Genomic DNA, 20,758 nt, shown 5'->3' on the forward strand with positions numbered 1-20,758 from the left:
ATCAAGAGAGTTGTTTAGGTCATGGTTTCTTAAACTGTGGGTTGCAATATGGGGGGTCACTGAATGTGGGGGATCACTGCAGCCTCGATTTTGAACACACAACATGCAAACTTTGCACTGTGCATGCCATCACTGAGTTGCATAAAAATTTCTCAGGTAAAAATGGATTGTGAGTGGGAAAAGTTTAAGAAGCCCTGGTTTAGGTTACTGAGAGGTAAAGAGGCTTGCCCCAAATCAGTCTTGTGAAGTGTAACGATTGGAATGACACCACCTGCTGGAGACTTACTATAGAAGAGTTCCACCCATGAAGCGAAGGTCTTTGAGGGCAAGACCAGGAGTCTTTTCTTTGGCATCAGGAAGTGACGTTGGGTAGTGGGAGGAGAAAGGAAGAGACTGGCGCTCACTCTGACTCTCTTTCCTTTGGACTGGTGGAGAGCAGAGCTAGAAATGTGCTCTCCCTTTAATATATAGGAATCTAGGCCTTTTCTTCTCTCTTTACCAAACTCTTATTCTCCTGAATAAACGCTTAAAAGTCTAACTCTTGCTAAAGCTTATAATTTATTGGCGACCACTCATTAGATATTTTAGACAGACTAGCTAGAATTTTAGCCCTTAACAGAGGCAAGACTTGATCACAAATCTTGACCACAAGGCTGGCTCTTACTACATTATGCTGCCCTGACTCCTTCAGAACTACAAAAAAAAATGTGTTCTACAACAAAGAAGGAAAAGCAAAAACACCTTATTCTAGACAATATATCAGAATTTCGAAAGGTTTGCTTCCCAGAGACACAGACTGCTGGCTAATTAATTTGAACCATGGTAGCTCTAAGTGGCACCTCCACCTTTTTCTAAGAGCTCAATGGACCATCTTCCCAATTCACCAAGCATCAAAGCAGCTTCTCTTGGAGAACTTGTTTTCTTCCCCTTGTATTTCAGCGAATAGATACTGCTTGTTCTTCCCCATCTTAGAGAACATGTTGTTCACCATTCCCCATGAACTTGGTCATGGCAATGGATGATCTGCATAGTCCACTGGTGTCCATGTAACAGTCAGAGACATAGAATAAGGCCTCAGCACATAAGGATCCTTCATGGAGGAATATTGCTGTTGTTTAGTCATTTCAGTCATGTGCGACTGTGACCCCATTTGGGGTTTTCATGGCATAGATATTGGAGTGGAGATGAAGAGAGATACAGATGAGGAAACTGAGGCAAACAGGATTAAGTGACTTGCCCAGGGTTACAGAACTACTATGTTCCTGAGACCAGATTTGAACTCAGGAAGAGGAGTCTTCCTGACTCCAGAGCCAGCACTTTATCCACTACACCACTGAGCTGAAGGAATAGGAAGAAACCCATGAACAAGAGCTGTGCAGTACGAAAAAGGGTGGATTGAATGTGTCTGGCCCTGTTTCAGGGAGGACAGTATAGAGGAGATCACAGACCCAAAGCATCAAATGAATGACAGGATATGATGAATATATAGTCTACATATCCAGAAAATAAATACCAAAATATTCCAGTCTTGAGGACTAGGGACTGGAACTGGAACATTATCCATTTTGAGCACCATACAATAGGTAAGGAAGCACCCAGTACCAGTGAAAGGTCAGCACCTTCTATGTAACTTAATAGTTTGGAATAAATGCCTAGGGTACTGAGAAGTTAAAAAAATGACTTAACAAAGGTCATACAGAAAGTATATGTCAGAGGACAATCTTAAAAAAAGCGATCAAGTCATTATTTTGTCCAATGTGTGCATGCACACACACATATACCAGTGCACAAATCTTGAAAAGGAGGGGAGGGGAAAAGAGGCTAGTGAAAGATGGGAGATTAGAAGTTATTCAAAACGCGGCCATCAGAGGGCAGCAGAGACTAGCTTTCTCCTATCAAATATTTTCATTTTATTTTTCTAGTTATTTGTGAATTATTACAGATCATTGATTTTTTTTAAACCCCATTTGACATTTCAGAGAAATGCAGTGAACCCAGCTGTTAAACAAGGCAAAGGGTAAGGAATTCTCATTTTATTTTTTTCTTTTGTGAGGGAAACATGGTCACAGAAACATAGCCACACAGGCCTTATCATTTGTTAAGATACTCATGAGGACAGAGAGCCTGCCAATCACAAGAAGGGCATGAGTCATTTACACTCACTCATGTACTTTGTGGTACACACTGACTATCCAATGACAGGAATAGAAAATGACCATTTGATGGTCATCAGAACTGTGAGATAATTAATCACCATTTGTCATGCTTCTATCTTTTATAGGGAAAGTGTCAGAGAGATACAATTTATAATATATCATATACAAACAAAAACTTTGTCAATAAAACTTCTTAAGAAGATTAAATAAATGCCACTACATTGAATATCTGTTTTTTTTAAAAAAAAAAAAACAACTAGATTGTAGCTGACATATGGACAAAATGAACCAGGCAGGGGGAGGGGAAAACTAAAGCATTTCCCCCCCAAGCCTCAGCTAAATATCCCTTGACATTAAATTTAAATTACATATTTCATCTAATTAATGGCTCATTTTGGATTTTGAGGCCTCTGATCTTCCTCTCAGGCACTAAAAGCCAGACACCAGTATGTATTAGAATCTCAATCTCCAACATGAGCTTCAAAACACAACTGCTTTTTGTTAAAAACAAAATTATACATTCTTTTTTTAAACCTACAATCAATGATTTCAATGTTAAAGGTAGTTGGCTTTGACTATTAAAGGAGAGTGATGTGCCTTCTCAATTGAAGACTCTTTCTTAGTGAAATGAAAAAGGAAATGATGACCAAAGGGCACCTTCTTTCCATGATTCTTGTACCTACTAGGTGCAAAGCACTGAAGATACAAAAATGGAAACGAAACAGTCCTTTACCTCAAAGCATTTATATTCTAATGAAGGGAATACAACATATGCCAAACATAGTCCAATACTCCAAATGTGGTCTGATGAAGGTAGAGTACAGTGGGAATATTACCTCCCTTTTCAGAATAATCTCATTCTCTCTCTCTCTCTCTTATTTTTTTTAATTTATTTTTAACTTTTTGGTTTTTTCTATTTCTCTTTTAACATAGTCTAAAATACTAGCTTTAGTGATACCAAATTGCACTGATTAAGCTTTAAATCCACTAAAGACCTCCAAGCATTTTAAAGATGAATTTCTTTTGACTAATTTCTCACCCATCTTGTACTTGTGATGTGTACTTTTTTTTTTTTTTAGTGAGGCAATTGGGGTTAAGTGACTTGCCCAGGGTCACACAGCTAGTAAGTGTTAAGTGTCTGAGGCCGGATTTGAACTCAGGTACTCCTGAGTCCAGGGCTGGTGCTCTATCCACTGTGCCACCTAGCTACCCCGATGTGTACTTTTTAATTCGAGAGGAATACTTTACATTGATCTCTGTTAAATTTCATCTTGTATATTGCCCAATGTGTTATTCTATTATGATCTTTTGGGATCTTGATATCCAACATGTTAGGTACTCTTCCTAGCTTTGTGTCATCTATAAATTTAATAAGTGTGCAATTCAGGACTTGTACCAGGTCATTGATGAAAATGTTTAAAATTTCCAGGCCAATCACAAATCACTCCCTCCATTATGGACCCCTCTCTAAGTAGATATTGATCCCATTAACTACTCCTCTTTGGGTCAAGTAAATTAACAAATTCCATGTCCAGCTAACTATTTCTGGCCATAACTGCAACATACGTTTCCATCTAGTTCTCAGGAGCAGGAATCCTAAAATGTTCTTTATTTTTAAAGACTCTGGAAAGTATTTTGTAAAAGCCTTCTTGTATTAAGAAAGATCTCCAAATGGGGGAAATAATTTTGAAAAACTGAAGCAACAAAATAACTAAGTGAAAAAAAATCATGGGTATTAGTTGCAACATCACCAACATGTAGCCCACCTTTGCTTATTTTCTTTCTCCAAGTATGAGTTTCAGAGAGGCAGCTTGGTGTGCTGGAGAGAAGGCAGCCTTGAAGTCAAGAGGAATTGCGTTTAAGTGCCACCTTTGACACCTACTGACTGTGACCTAGAGTAAGTTCTTGAGCTTCTCAGGGCTCTAGGCAACTCCTAAAAGATTACAAACTGCCGGGAAAGTGCTGATCTGCATTGGTGAAGGAAGTTTCCTCATCTGGGAGTCTCTGTGCTACTTAAATGATAGTTCTAGTTCCCATACCCTTTAGGAATCCACAAACGGGTTATGCTAACCATATTCTGCTCAACAAAGCCAGCAATGCTGAAGCATACTTTCTGACCAAACTGTTGACTTTTACTTCAGAGCCCTGTTAAGAAGGCATGATATGAACAAAGCTTTTACGGTTATATCTTCCAATCACTAACTGGGATAAGGAACTTGCTTCTTGAACCACAAAGTGACAAGTTTATAGAGATACTAAATCAATGGCTCAGCTTATTCTGCAGACCGTGTGATATTCCAGATATGACAGTGTTGAAGGCTATAAAACTCTGTCTCCAGCAATGTCTGTCTCTCTTCTCCCTTCCATAAAAGGCAGCAGCGATCAAAGAAATGATCAAAGTGACATATGGAAAGACGACTGGTGTCAGAGAGAAGTTTCAATCCAGATAGATGGAAACTGTCTATTCAATGGAAAAGAAGAGTTCCATTTGTCATGTTTCATAGTAAATATGAAAATGAGAAAAAATGAGTTCATTTTGATCAGGTGATTATGTTCTCATTTCAGCTTCTTAAAATACCTACCTAATTTAGATAAAAGAATGGAAAGATCACATTATTCAAGAGAAATGATGGAGCCCGGAAGAGAAGCTGCAAATGTTTGGGGATAACAGACTCAGTTATTTAGTTTCTAGTGGATAGTCACTGTTAATGTGCACACCCCCTGAAAATGTAAGTATGGGGATGTAAGAAAAATAGAAAACGCTCCAGATACTCACCAAGCATCACAAAACTGTGGAGGGACCTCAGGGGTCATCTAGTCTCAACTATACATACACTGGGATTCCCCTTGACAAAATTCTGAACAAGTGCTCAAATCTAGCTTCTACTAAAAGACTTCCAGTGAGAGGAAGCCCATTATCTCCTGGGGCTGCCTATTTCCTTTAGGACAGCCCTGAGATCAGGAAGATTTTCTTTACACATAACCTACTCTTCCTGCCTTTGTAACTTTCCATCACGGCCACTAGTTATGTCCTCTGGGGTTAAGTTGAACCTTTCTTCTGTATGACAGTACTTAGAGGTAGGGATCATGTGTCCACAAATCTTTTTTTCCCCTCAGGCTACACATCTACAGTTTTTTCAATCAATCTTCCTATGATGTGGTCACTAGGCCTTTACCATCATCCCAATTACCCTTTGTTGGACATTTTCAAGGTTGTTTAAGTCCTTCCTGAAGGTGGCACCCAGAAGATGGTGCATCATTCCCAATGTGTTCTGACCAGGGAAGAGCATAGTAGGGTTATCACTTCCTTTCTTCAGTACATTAAAGCTCTTAATGTAGCCTAAGCTGACATAAACTTTTGTGGCTTCCATGTCAGGCCACATCACACTACAACAATCCGTGAAAATTCACAGATCTTTTTCATAGGAATTTTTGTCTATCCACCTTTCCCCCATTTTGTATTTATGAAGCTGACTTTTTTTTCTAGGCAATAGGGTTAAGTGACTTGCCCAGGGTCACACAGCTAGTAAGCGTCAAGTGTCTGAGGTCACATTTGAACTCAGGTCCTCCTGAATCGAGGGTTGGTGCTTTATCCACTGCGCCACCTAGCTGCACCCAAAGCTGACTTATTCTTAACTCAAGTATTCTATTTTATTTTTATCCCTACAATTTCAATTTTATTATATTCCACCTATGTCTCTGATAACCCCCTACACAGCCCTCTTTTGTGTTTTCTTCCCCCATTAGAATGTAAGCTCCTTGACAGAAGGGAGGAAACAAGCATTTCTTAGGCACCTACTATGGCACTGTGCTAAGTGTTAGACACTGTGCTAAGTGCTTTACAAATATCTCATTTGATCCTCACAACCACCCTGGCTGGGGGGTAAGTGCTATTATTAGCCCCATTTTACAGTTGAGGAAACTGAGGTACTGGTAAGGTGACTTACCTATGGTCACATAGCTAGGCCAGATTTGAACTCTGGTCTTCCCCCAGCACTTTATCTACTGTACCACCTCACTGCTTCATAAAGGCAGGTACTGTCTTTCTTTTAGTTTCTCTTGGTTGTATTTCTATCACCAGTGTTTAGACACTCAGTATGTGCTTAATAAATGCTTGATTATCATCTCATGGACTATCCTGTCAAGGTCTTTTTTGATACTGACTAGCCTTCTCAGGTTTGTGATTGCTGAGTCATTGATTAAAACTGGTTTGTTCAATAGCACAGGCCCAAAGATAGATCCCAGGAGCACTTGGCTTGTTACTTCGCTCCATTTTGACATTGGTCCTTTAGAATTTAAGGTCTGGCTGTTCAACCAGTTCTGAACCTACCTAATTATACTGCCATGGACAACACATCTCTCCATCTTGCCCACTAGGGTGGCATGAGAAACTTAATCCAAAGCATTACTTAAAGCTAAGTATAACATGTCTATAGCATTCCCTTGACCCATCCATTCATCTAGTAACCCTATTTAAAAAAAAAGTTCACCCTGTTCTTCAGTGACTGTTATTTCCCCCACCCCTGACAACTTTGGTTCTGAATCTTTAAGTTCAGAGCTTTTGTCCTGACCAGTTCATCAAAAGCCACCTTCCGACACACATGTTCAACAGGCCTTGTTTTCAAGTCACGCAATGTGGTTGACGTTCTGTCCTTAATTCATATCATAGGAATGAGATGAAAGCCAAGAGCAGTCCAAATCACTTCAGCAATACCCATTAAATATATGTGGCCCACACTCCCTTCTATGCCTTTGTTTGTGTCATCCTTGTGTTCAGAACACACCTTCTCTTCCCATATTTCCACCTGTTGAAATCCCACCCATCCATCAAGCCTGAACTCAAATCATGTTTCCTTTCTGGAGCCTTTCAATGCAGATTGAGTTTTTTCTTCCCCTTTGGTCCTTACCATAGCACTTTAGAATGTCTCATATTCCCTCCCCTCCAACTTGATTATAATACTCCATTAAAATAGGGCCTGTGTCTTATCTATCTTTGCATTTTTCCTCTGGTTTAACAAGTACTTTGCACATCATAAACTCTGAACAGACATCTCTTGAGTTCTAATTCATATCTGCAATCTTCTTTTTTTTCTGGGAGAACAAGATCAGATACATTTCAAAAAATAAAAACACAATTATGTGGCTCAAGAGTAGTTGGTAAATATAAAAGCAGACCAGATTTAAGTTTTGTAGAATGTGCTTCTTTTATCACAAATCATTTTCAACCTATGTGGATAACATTTGCTACAAAAGGAAATGAAACCCTTATCAAGGAGGTATTATCATTCTCCAAACTTGGGTCCTGCGGCCACCAGCATGGCTAAAAGTACCGAGAAGGTCAGAATTGTTGGTAAATATGGAGCATGTTGTGGTGCATCCCTGAGAAAAATGGTGAAGAAAACTGAAATTAGCCAGCATGCTAAGTACACCTTCTCCCTCTCTGACAAGATCAAAATGAAGAGATGAGGTGGGCATATCTGGCATTGTGCATCCTGTAGGAAAAGAGTAGTTGGTGGTACATGGACCTATATTATACCATCCCTGCACTTACAGTCATAGCTGCCATCAGAACATGGAAGGAATTGAAAGGCCAGTAAAAACTTCTTATCAAATCCAAATCAAATATTATAGCCCATAATTCAACAATAAATAGGTTAATTTATGGAAATTTTTTTTGAAAAAGAGGTGCTACCTACAAAATTTATAATTAACAGTATTCAATATTGGGTTAAGATGTATATTAGGTAATATAATAATGAAAAAAATACTTGAAAAGATACAGTAACCCTTCTGCTTCTAAAATCCCAATTGCATATCTTTTTTTCCCTTTTTTTTTTTCTGGGGCAATGAGGGTTAAGTGACTTGCCTAGGGTCAAACAGCTAGTAAGTGTCAAGTGTCTGAGGTTAGATTTGAACTCAGGTCCTCTTGGATGTACTTTATCTACTGCACCACCTAGCTGTCCCCACCCCCAATTGTGAATCAACAACATCCTTAATTTGCCAGAGATAGAAGCACAATGTAAATGGGGTTCTTGAAATGCTCATTTTTTTTAATTCTAAGCAAAAAGCATTTGACAAAGGAGCTCTGTTAGTAGAAGGCTCTGACTGATAGCTTTAGCTGATTCTCCATTGCTGCATTCCTAGCCTTAGTCATGTGGTGTCAATGGCTGCCTTGTACCTAAAGTGCTTAGATCTAGCCCTTCACTGTTGTGCCACAATCCACTGCTATTGGCACCTAGGTAGCCCTGCCTCAACATCTGCCAACATTTACCTACCAGCTGTTTTCCACCCACACTAACCAAAGTATGGAACAGATACCACCACATTGGACCCCAAGATACTATTTCCATCCAGCCCACGGATGTAGAACCCACTAGTTGCTACTTATTCCCTCCTGTTTATGGAGAATTCCTGGGCATGGAAATTTGGTCTTGCTCAATAGGAGCTACTTCAGTCTCTTCTGACTGTAGCTTGTATAGGTCTTTCAACTTTGATTTTGCATTTGCATTGTGCACACTTTCAAGGAGTAGCTGACCTGCTGCCTGTGACCCCTTGTGTGTATAGAATCCTGCCACAGGCATAATTCCCACACCTAGTCAGACTCCAGATGATGGGACTTTGTGATCTTTTAAATCTCCTAATATGCTAGTAGCCAATCTTGACACTTCTAAAGGAGAGGGCGGTTTTCCTAACTACAGATGGACAGTAGGGAGGGTGGGGTAAGCTTGCTAAAAGATCATACTTTGTTATTGAAATGAACACTTAGCAACCTGATACTCAAGGTCCTTAACAATCTGGTCCCACCCAGATTTTCTAGATTTATCTCATAATCCTCCCCTCCACTGGCACTATGTTCTACCTAAAGTGGTCCAGCCTCCATCTTACCTCTGCCTTTGCTCACTCCATCAGTGGATGTTTGGAAAATCTTCTAAAATGTGATTTCCTCCTCTCCCCATACAGAAATCTGCTCGATTTCTTTAAGGTCCAAGTTAAAAGCCTTACCTGATATCCCTCCCCTCTCTGCTGCTCACCTCACCTCCATTCCTGAAGCAATAATGCTTCTCCTCTTGATTCTCAGACAACTTAGCTTAGAACTCTCATGCACACTTACTTGCAATAGTTATTTGAATTAAGATGAAGACAGAGTGGGGCAGCTAGGTGGCACAGTGGATAAAGCACTGGCCCTAGATTCAGGAGGACCCGAGTTCAAATCTGACCTCAGACTTACTAGCTGTGTGATCCTGGGCAAATCACTTAACCCTCATTGCCCCACAAAAACAAACAAACAAAAAGATGAAGGCAGAGACCTAGTTGTATTTCATCTTTGTATTTCCCTAGCACCTAGCACAATATTCTCTGCATATAGTAGGAGCTAAATAAATGCCTTTTTTTGGTGAGTCAACTGGGGTTAAGTGACTTGCCCAGGGTCACACAGCTAGTAAGTGTTAAATGTCTGAGGCAGAATTTGAACTCAGGTCCTCCTGAATCCAGGGCTGGTACTTTATCTATTGCACCACCTAGGTGCCCCTAAATCAATGCTTATTTAACTCAAAAGAAAAAAAAAGAAAGCCCCAAAAGGGAGAGAGGGAGGTGCCCAATAACCATTATACAATGAAGGGGTCTTGGACCTGAGAGAAATCATAAGGATTTATAGGCTTGCTGGGATGTACTAAATGGGTCTTTCAAATTTCCTTGTGCTCTCTCTCACTCTTCACCTGTGTATATACATATGTGTAGATATGTATGTATACATATATGTACGTATATACATTAAAACTATTGAACCATAGAAGGACGTGTCAAACTCTTGCCTCAGTTCTTAAAGAAAGTACTTAATTCATATGGCAATGTGAAATCAAGAAATCATCATCATTTATATTTGAGACAAAATTACCATCAAACACAGAAATCCAAACACTTTAAATGAAAACATATGGGATACTTTGGAAACACTACAACAAATAAGTACCTGATTTCAATACACATACACACATACCCATATATACACAGATACTATTCACACCTCACACCTCTTCTTTTCCTTGCATCCTGGGAATACAGTGGTGCCTGGATTAACAACTTTCCTGAGAATGAGTGCCTGTTAGTCAAAGTTGACGGAAGTCCACAGAGAGCTGGAAGAATGATGGTCTCCCCGGGGCTAGGCCAGTGGTGGCAAAGGTGAGGCTAAAGCAGGAGAATTTTCTTAGACATGGAGACCTCCTGAAGCCAGCTGGGTTCAGACCCAGTTTATAGGTCTCACTGGGAAAGGCACCACATGGACCTTGGGTGCATAGAGCTCCCACATGACTAAGAAGGACAGCATCTTAAAAGAGTTGAATTGGGTGGGCTGTCTACCTTCCCACAAGGGAAGCAAAGGAGACAGTGACCTACTGAGAGAATCAGAAGCCTGGAATACAACTTCAAACCTCTGACATAATTTTTACTTTGGGGAATAACATTTCAGGCAATTTGGTGTCTTAGGGTTTTTTCCCCCTTGAGTTTATTCTTCTTAAAGTTTTCACCCGGCTTTTAAACCCTTTCTCCCATAGATTTAGAGCAAAGGGAAACAGCTAAAAATACTCCCAAGAAGGTGACTTACCTTGCTCATTGTTTGGCGGGAGGGGTGGGGAGTTAACAGGCTTGGATTTGTCATAGTTGTTAAAGCTCTGGCTGCGCCGGTTGTTGGCACTAACAGACCCACGAGTTTTGGCTTCGCTGCCTGCAGCTGATACCCTCGCGGTAGGACCTGGGAGTCTGAAATGGAAAAATTGACAGGTGACTGATTTGGGCTGGTAAAGGAAGGGGAAGAGAAAGGTAGCTTAGGAGAGAGGGCTGCAACCATGCAGGAGGTAAGAACAAAAGAGCATCCAGGCTAACCGGGTCTCAAGAAGGTTCAAGTTGTCCACACAAACCACAGCAAATATTTAGGGGATAAGAACAAACACAATTGATATGAGGCTCCTTGAGGGCAGAGAATGTCTTAGTATCTCTAGTACGTAGGACAGTGACCAGAATGTCCTAAATGCTTGTTGAATGAATGATTCAATGCTCAAACATAAACTTTTGAGTAGTTTTATTTTTTTTTAAAGAAAAACATTTCAGAGTGTTTTCTCTGAAAAAAAGCAGTGCTTAAAAATATAAAGTTCAAAGAACCTCAGAATCAAAGTTGATTGGAAGGGATGTCCCCAACCTATACTCTAGCAAGTATCCCTTTACATCATTATCATGGTCAGAAAGCACCAGTGAGAAGGGACTTCACTACCTTCCAAGGCATCCCAGGCTATACTGGGATAAATGTAGTTGTTAGGAAGTGTTTCCCACCCTGAAGTCTAAATTTCCTTCTCTGCAACTATCACCCTCAATCTTAGCTTTGTCCTGACTCCAAGCAGAACAAATCTAATCCCTCCAGTCATGTGACAGGTCTTCAGATTCTTAAAGACTGGTATCAGGGACCCCCAACCCTTCTCTTCTCTATGGTAACAACTCCTAGTTCTTTCAACTGATCTTTACATGGTTTTCTCTCCAGTCCCTGCACCATTATGATTGCCTGTCTTTGGAAACCCTCTAGTTTATCAACATCCTTCTTGAAATTCCTTTGGCTTTTTGTCTTGATTGTATATATTCTTTCATTGTCAACCAGTTTCTCATCACACCTAGGTGGATACATTAAGAAATATGGAATGATAAAAAGGATGTGGGTGTCAAGCTCTTGCCTCAGTTATTAAGGAGGTGCTTAATTTATATGGCAATGCAGAAATTGAGAAAGCATTATATTATATATTCAACAGAGACAGAATTCCCAACCACAGAAACTCAGACACCTGAAATGAAAACGGGTGGGTTACTTTGCAATCATGAGAACAAATAACTAACTACTTTTGATATCTAATCAATAGCTTCCTTAGAGATTTTACACTGAAGTCAGTCTTCTCAGATCATGAATGGCTAAATATGTATAACTCTTCCAAGAATACTAACTATTGGCTTAAATACAATCATTCGCTTTTCTTTTCAATATATACCTCAATTCTTGGTTTTAGGAAGGACACTGTTGAGTTGGTTGACTTTGGAAATCTAATCAGTGGAACTCCTTTTTTGAGGATATTCAAGTCTTTTTGCTAATAAGGTTGAAAACGAGTGACATTTATATAACCCTTGCAATAACCCAGGCTTACAATTTCAGCACCATCACTCCACATACCAAAAGCCTAGCCAAATCTTGTCATGTCTACCTTCACAATACCTCACATGTAAGTCCCTTTCCCTCCACTTAGATAATCACTATGTTAGTTCATCCCTTCATCACCTCAACAATTGCAAGAACCCTCTATTTAGTCTCCCCTGCCTCAAGTTTCTCTCCTCTTCAAACCATTCTCCACTCAGCTACCAAAGTCATTTTCTTAGGAGGTATGTCTGAGCACGTCACTACCCTTTTCGATAAAACCCAGTGGTGAGCTATTATTTGCAGGATCAAATAGAAAATGTTCAGTTTGGCATTCAAAGTTTTCGTAACCTGGTTCTTTTCTTTTGAGTCTCCTTCTTGTTGTTTTTTAAGGCAATCAGGGTTAAGTGACTTGCCCAGAGTCACTAGTAAGTATACGAGACAGGATTTGAACACAGGCCTTTCTGACTCCAGGAGTAGTGCTCTAACCATTGCACTACCTAGCTACCCCCTCTTATTCTTCACTGCCCTCCACCCACTCTGTAATTCGGCTCCAATGGCCTTTCACACAGGCCTCAACACATCCCATTTCCATGCCTTTATACTTAGTACCCCCATGCCTGGAATGCTCTGTCTTATTACTTGGTTTCCTAAATTCAGGTCTCTGTTCAAATTTTCCCTTCTACAAGAGGCCTTTTACCATTCCCCCAAGATGTTAGTGTCTTCCCCCCTGAGACGAACTCCCACTGGCTTTGTACAGGTCTTGTGTGTGTGTGTACACATAGGACTATCTATCTATCTATCTATCTATCTATCTATCTATCTATCTATCTATCTATATATATACACATATATATATATTCCTATTTACAACCCATTTATACTTCCATTACACTATAAACCTCTTGAAGACATGGAGTGTTTTTGGCTTTATTTGTATTCAAAGCACTTAGAAAAGTATCTGGCACATAGTAAGCACACAATAAATGTTTTTGGATAGAGGACTGGCCCTGGATTCAGGAGGACCCAAGTTCAAATCTAGCCTCAGACACTTGACACTTACTAGCTATGTGACCCTGGGCAAGTCACTTAACCCTCACTGCCCCACAAAAAAAAAAGGAAAAGAAAGAAAGAAAGAAAGAAAGAAAGAAAGAAAGAAAGAAAGAAAGAAAGAAAGAAAGAAAGAAAGAAAGAAAGAAAGAAAGAAAGAAAGAAAGAAAGAAAGAAAGAAAGAAAGAAAGAAAGGAAGAAAGGAAGGAAGGAAGGAAGGAAGGAAGGAAGGAAGGAAGGAAGGAAGGAAGAAAGAAAGAAAGAAAGAAAGAAAGAAAGAAAGAAAGAAAGAAAGAAAGAAAGAAAGAAAGAAAGAAAGAAAGAAAGAAAGAAAGAAAGAAAAAAGAGAGAAAACTAAGGTTCTGAGAAATTAAATGACATATTCTTGATCTCCCAGCAAGTGTCAGAGGCAAGATTTAAAGCCAGGCAATGCTAAGTTTAAGTCCAGACCTCTTTCCCCTGCAGTACACAGCCCATCTATGCCAACATTTTGGTCTGGGAGTTTAACGGCTGGTTGTTTCCAATAATTAGAGAGCTGAAGAGTCGAGTTTATATGCTGCAGACATCCCAGCCGCCTTTCATTAGATCAAGTGATAATGCTGAATGCTCAACTTTCAAAGCATGTAACAATCTCTTTCTATGTAAATTGTTGAGCACCAGGCAATGATGACCATAGTCGGAAAGCATTATGTGTATACATATACATGTGCAGGCACCCTCTTTAAACATCTCCTTGTTGGCGGAGCAAGAAAGATGGTTGTAGAGAACAGAGAGAACATGAGCTCCTGTGAAGGGCTGTAAAATTTATACTGCTAAGACTCTTAGGCAGTTCTATGATGAGGAGCCCAGGATGAGGGAAGGAGGGAACAGCTCTGTTCTAAAAAATGGTAACAAAGCCTTAAGAATGTCTCTTCCCACACAACTTTGAATGCTTGCCTCAATTAGGGGTTTGTTTCTTTTGTCCCTTTTAGGGAAGTCAATTGCTGCCTTAAAGGCCAATTCCAAGGATGATACAAGGTGGTCAAGGCAAATGGGGAGATTTTCAGGGATGCAACTGGAGGAGGCAATAGTCTAATTGGCAAAGGTCTGCTGTAGGCCTCTCCCAATTGAGGAACTTAATCTCAGAATCCTGCTACCTTCTGTTGCAGGGTGGTATAAACGCTTGACTCAGAAAATCCATAATTAGTGTTAATAATAATGATAATAACTAACATTTATAAAATGCCTACTATGTGCCAGCCACTGTGTTAACTATTTTATAATTATTACCTCAATTTGATCCTCACAACAACCCTGGGAGGTAAGTGCTATTAATATCCCCATTTTACAGATGAGAAAACTGAGGCAGACAGATGTTTAATTGGTTTGCCAAAGGTCATACAGGTAATAAGTGTCTGAGGTCAGATTTGAACTCAGGTCTTCTTGATTCCCGACCCAGCACTCTACCCACTTGTACCATCTAACCAAATAAGATCATTCTCATTGGAGCATCCCTGGTGCTGGTTCTGGTAAGCTATGCCGAATGTCTTCAATTTGAGGGGAAGTGTCAAGGTAAGATTCCAGACATAGGTGCATACACACTGGTGAAAATTCATGAAATGTGGGGGCTAGACTCGTTTAACCTCTTTGGTAATTTGTGTGGTGGGCCCTTATACCCAATCAAGTGGCTCATAGGCTTACCCCGGAATGTTATCCCTGGAAGGACACATAGTGGAGAGGTTTATGTCCACACCTTTCCAAATGTACCTATCAGAGGGAAGGACCTCAGAGTCCAAAGGGAGAAAAAGGAGGAAAGGAGGTTTCTCATTCCAGACTTGTGCAGATGCATTACTTACTATCTTGAGCAAGTAGCAAACCTCAGGTAGGACTGTGATGTGGGGTGCAGGCATTGGTAGTGATAGAAAACCATCTATCTGCATGTCATGGGCTTGATAGGAGCCTGGACCAACTATATACTGAGCTTGGAGTTCAGAAGACCCAAGTCCAAATCCCCACTCAGACTCTTTCTAGCTATATGATCCTGGTCAATCCACTGGACCACTCTCAGTCTCAGTTTCCTCTTTTGTAAAATGGGGATAACCATGGTTCCATCACTTACATGACAGAGTTCTGGTGAGGACGAGATGAGGTAAGGTAGCATATAAAATGCTTTACAAATCTTAAAGTGGGGTATTTTTGTCACCATCCACCCTAACATTGTCATAGCTGGCCAAGATTGGTTCAGGTGACAACAGGCAGGATGAAGCATGAGATGGTGGAAATGACAAGCAAGGATTGCCATGAGCCATAACCAGGTCAGCCTCTGGATCATGGAGGGTTAGGGAAGATCAAGGTCAAGGAGTCTAAGATTAGTGATATCACAGGCAGATGATGAGCTTCAGCAAAGCCAGAGATAGCATCAGGAATCAGTCTACAAGAGAAGCTACTTTAGACAGAGATTCTCTTCTTGAGTGGGGTGTTGTATCCTACCTGAGCAGCTGAGAAGAGCCCAGGTGGCCACCCACAGATGGTGGAGTCTTCTGCAGGAGCATAGGCTAGCATTTAGTTTGTATATAGATTGTATTTACTTATACGTGCAAATGTTGTTTTCCCTGACAAAACGTAAGCTTCTTGAGGGCAAGAGACAGATTTTTGACTCTTTATCTCTAATTTCAGAAAGACTTGACCAAAACAGCCTCTAAAGGAATGCTTGTAGATTGATTAAAGCAAGTCTTGAGGGATTCCCATCATCTCACGAGCCTACTTGCTGAATCCCAAATGCAACATTCCATTTACCATCTCTATGCTTTTGAACAAACTATTGCCCATGATTAGAATATACTCCATCTTCACCTCTTCCTTTTGGTTTCCCTAGCTTCCTTAAAGGCTCAGTTCAAGTGACCTTCCATCTTCGCTACATATTGTCTTATATCTCTTCTTCCCTTTGTGGCTAAACTCCTAGAAAAGGCCATCTGTGATAGATGCCTCCACTTTCTCTCCTCTCACTCTCTTCTGAACTCCTTACAATCCAGCTTCCAAGCTTATCATTCCACTGAAATTGCTCTCTCCAAAGTTACTAATGATCTCTCTTTTTTTTTTTTTAGTGAGGCAATTGGGGTTAAGTGACTTGCCCAGGGTCACACAGCTAGTAAGTGTTAAGTGTCTGAGGCCGGATTTGAACTCAGGTACTCCTGACTCCAGGGCCGGTGCTCTATCCACTGCGCCACCTAGCTGCCCCCCTAATGATCTCTTAATAGAACATCCAATGGCTTTTTCTCAATTCTCATTTTCCTTTTCCTTTCTGAAGCCTTTGACACTGTCAGTCGGTCTCTTGTCCTTGATACATGGCTTTCTCCTACCTATTGGTGTACTCCTTCTCAGTCTCCTTTGCTGGCCCCTCCTCTAGCTCACACCCTCTAACCACAGGTGTCTCTTGGGGTTCTGCCCCAGCCCCTCTTCTCTTCTCCCTCTGTACTACTTCACTTGGTGATCTTGTCAGCTCCCACAGCTAATTACCATCTTGAGGCTGATAATTCTTAAATTTATTTATCTTCCTCCAAACTCTCTGCTGATTTCCAATCTCACATCTCCAATTGCCTTCTATACATCTCAAACTGGATGTCTAATAGATGTCTTTATCCTCTTTTTAAATTTTTGTGGTTTTAATTTTATTTTATTTGCCAGGCAATTGGGCTTAAGTGACTTGCCCAGGGTCACACAGCTGGTAAGTGTCAAGTGTCTGAGGTCAGATTTGAACTCAGGTCCTCCTGAATCCAGGACTGGTGCTTTATCCACTGCGTCACCTAGCTGCTCTCCAATAGACATCTTAAACTCCATATGTCCAAAACTAAACTCATTATCTTTCCCCCTAAATCCTTTTCCTCTCCTATCTTCCCTATTACTGTGATGGGCAATATGATCCTCCCAGTCCTTTAGGCTTGCAACCTAGGAGCCATTCTGGATATCCTATTTCTCACCCGCCATATCCAAGCTCTTGCCAAGGCCACATCTGTCATACATACCCCATTCTTTCCTCTGATACTACCTCCACCCTAGTGCAGGTCCTCATCACCACATAGCTGGACTATTGCAGTAGCTACTGGTCAGTCAGCCTCTCTCAAGTCTCTTCCTCTTCAATCACTTTAGTGAATTTAGTTCAGACATTAAAGTGATTTTCCTAAAGAACAGGTCCAATCATGTCACTGTCTCCTACTCAATAAACTCTAGTGGCTCCCTATTGCCTCTAGGATAACTTTAAAAAATCCTCTGAAATTCAAAGCCTTTCATAACCCAGTGCCCTCCTTGCCAGTCTTCTTTTTTTTTTTATTTTTTTTTTTTTAGTGAGGCAATTGGGGTTAAGTGACTTGCCCAGGGTCACACAGCTAGTAAGTGTTAAGTGTCTGAGGTTGGATTTGAACTCAGGTCCTCCTGAATCCAGGGCCAGTGCTCTATCAACTGCGCCACCTAGCTGCCCCCTTGCCAGTCTTCTTACACCTCATTTGCTGACACATACTTTCCAATCTAATGACATCAGCTTTCTGGCTGTTCCACCAATAAGATACTCCGTCTCTCAGCTCTGTTCATTTTCTTTGGCCGTCCCCATACCTGGAATGCTCTCCTTCGTCTGCTCCATCCCATGACTTCCCTGGATTCCTTTAAGACACAACTAAAATCCCACCTTCTAAAGGAAGCTTTCCCCAACCCCTCTAGATTCTATTACCTTCCCTTCTGTTATTTACTTCCGGTTTATTCTGTATATAGCTTGCTTTGTATATATCTGTTTGCATGTTGTCTCCCCCATTAGATTGTTTTGTTTTGCTTTGGTTTTTTTGTGGGCCAATGAGGGTTAAGTGACTTGCCCAGGGTCACACAGCTAGTAAGTGTCACGTGTCTGAGGTCAGATTTGAACTCAGGTCCTCCTGAATCCAGGGCTGGCGCTTTATTCACTGTGCCACCCAGCTGCCCTTCCCCCATTAGATTGTAAGCTCCTTGAGGGCAGAGACTGCCTTTGGCCTTTTTTGTGGCAGTAGTAGGTTCTTAATAAATATTGATCGATTGCTTGGTTGAATACTAAGATATGTAGGAATACATGGAATCTAAAACTGGAAGAAATCCCAGAGACCATTTAGCTCAATCCCCTTGTTTTGGAAATGAGAATTAAAGCCCAACGTGGTTACGTCATTTACCAAAGGTCACATAAGCCAGAGCTGGGGTTTGAATCCAGGTTATCTATCCAGTGCTATTACTACTATATGAAGATTGGAAAACAGAAACAAAAACAAAAACAAAAACGCAATCATTAACCTTAAGGATGGGGAAAGGCAAGGGACTATCCAGCTCCTCCCTGAATACGACCTTCATCTCCAGGTATATGCTGCTGCCTTAGTATCTCACTCATAGACAAAGCCTACTTCATCAAGCCTGGGGTGAGTTCTCATCCACTACAAATCCTCATAGCCTGTTCAGGCAGTTTCCCATTTCCTTGTAGATATCCATATAGACACAGGAGTAGGGCCTCTGATTTCAGGATTTAGAACAGAACTTGTTTCCTTCCTGAGGCAATCCCACAACAACCACATTCGGAAGCTGTGATAGGGGTAAGACCTTAAAAACATGCAGGTGAGGAACTCCTTGAATCACACAGTCAGGTTCACGTTTCACTACCATAAAAGTACACAGTGTTTTTGATGAAAGAACATCTCAGAAAAAGTTGAAAAAAGTGGCCAGAATCAGATCACCATCACTGGGGACGTCCCTGGTGCTGGTTCTTATAATCTATGCTAACAACTTTCAACCTGAGGGTAGGTCTCAAATTATGAGATCATACCCCTGCTGTTAGATTGTTATTCTAACATGTGCTTTCCCCACTTGCATTTTCTTGGTTCCAGAATGGTTAACTGCCAGCTCTACTGATTTTATTTCATGGTAGGCACAGTTTTCACCAAGTGCAGGGGGTGTTTTCTACCAGTCTAATACCTGGGTTGTAATAGTTCAGGTTGTCAGCTATGATTTTTAATTTGGTGCCAGAAACAAGTCACTTGCTATAGAAACTCCAAGCACTGTTACCTCATTTCCAAAAAAAAGATATTATCATCTTTTTAGTGCATGAGGGACATTTCTGCCAACCCCCTTGACTGAAAACAATTGCTGCCCATGCCAGAGCATCTCTTTCTGCTCTGTCCTCATGTGATTGATTGCCTCATCATCAGAACAGGTACCACCAAAGCAGTAGCTGCTACAAGCATTTCCCCTTTTGCTGAAAAAGGGAAACAAGTTGGAGGAAAATAAATGAATTAGATGTTGCTCATAGTAGGAGTCATGTCTGGATAGCTCATTCTTAAAAGAAACCTGACTTGCAAAGATCTGCCTGCATTACCAAGCAGAGACTTATGTAATGATTAGGAATGTATATGGGCATTTTAAAGCCCACCTGTTGCTTTTTTAGTTAAATGTAAGGGAAGTGACTTAACAGAAGAGGAAAGAAAGATCATCTGTTAAAATTTGCAAGTGATTTTTTCAATCTGCACAGAATGGAGAAAAGACTATAAAACTGTTACTCATTGCATGCAACTTGAAGGCGCTACTGATTTCTTCCTTGCCCAACATGCTTCTAAGAAGAGAGAGTTTTTTCTCCCACTACCACTTCAAAGGTTAAGGGTGGGGAGAACCCAGCATAGGAAGGGCAACAGCTTGTACACATATGCTTGGAAACTTGCAGGAGGTCCAGCAAAGAAGTTCTTTCTTCAAACATCATTCCATTTAAAATTCCATGTTACCACCTTGTTCCCTTTTTTGTATGTGGGATTATATTGCTTTCCCTACCAATTTCTTTCCTTAAGATACTCATGGGAAGTTTTGAACCTGAAAGGCCTGTTATAACAGCTCAGCTCAAGAAAAAGAGTGGGGTGCACAGAGGATACATTCAAGACACTTGGAATGCTATTATATCTGGGAACATACTGACATTCCAGGGAAACATGTATTCTTTCTGTCTTTGCTTTGGTTTACATAGTCATTGTCAAGGAGAGCAGCAAGTATCTCTGGCATTGTCATGCCCAGGAAGGCTACATTCAGAATCCTAGTTTGTATGAGTCTTTGCTGGGCACCATTGCAGAGGAATGCTCTGATCCATTCTCAGGAGGACATTGATGATTCATCCATATTTCCCGACTAGTCAATGTGTGAGCATCTCCTCTACCTCTGGAAGACCCAGAATCAAAGTTGTTTACTTGGCTGGCATTAGGCCCTTTAAAGCAGTTGATTCTGGTTAAAGAAGTCTCCCACTAGTACCAAAAATAAACCTGAGCAATTCTGAGTTGGTTTTATGCCTATTAAGAAAAAAACAACACCACCCTAAACCCTTGGGGCACTCCAGGCTATAATGGGAATTTCAAAAGAAGATAAATTCAAA

The 20,758-nt window shown here is 40.7% G+C and overlaps 1 protein-coding gene across 7 annotated transcripts in view; it reads right to left on the bottom strand.

Moving 5' to 3' along the window:
• The window catches only part of NAV2 (neuron navigator 2), a 452,110-nt gene that overhangs the window by 253,971 nt on the left and 177,381 nt on the right, over positions 1 to 20,758 (bottom strand). For all 7 annotated transcript variants that reach the window (XM_043970118.1, XM_043970119.1, XM_043970117.1 and 4 more), the window contains one exon: positions 10,756 to 10,910. In XM_043970118.1, the coding sequence (XP_043826053.1) occupies positions 10,756 to 10,910 (155 nt within the window). The remainder of the gene's footprint in view (positions 1 to 10,755; positions 10,911 to 20,758) is intronic.

The sequence above is a fragment of the Dromiciops gliroides genome, chromosome 6 (genome assembly GCF_019393635.1).
Source record: "Dromiciops gliroides isolate mDroGli1 chromosome 6, mDroGli1.pri, whole genome shotgun sequence".
NCBI classification, from domain to species: domain Eukaryota; kingdom Metazoa; phylum Chordata; class Mammalia; order Microbiotheria; family Microbiotheriidae; genus Dromiciops; species Dromiciops gliroides.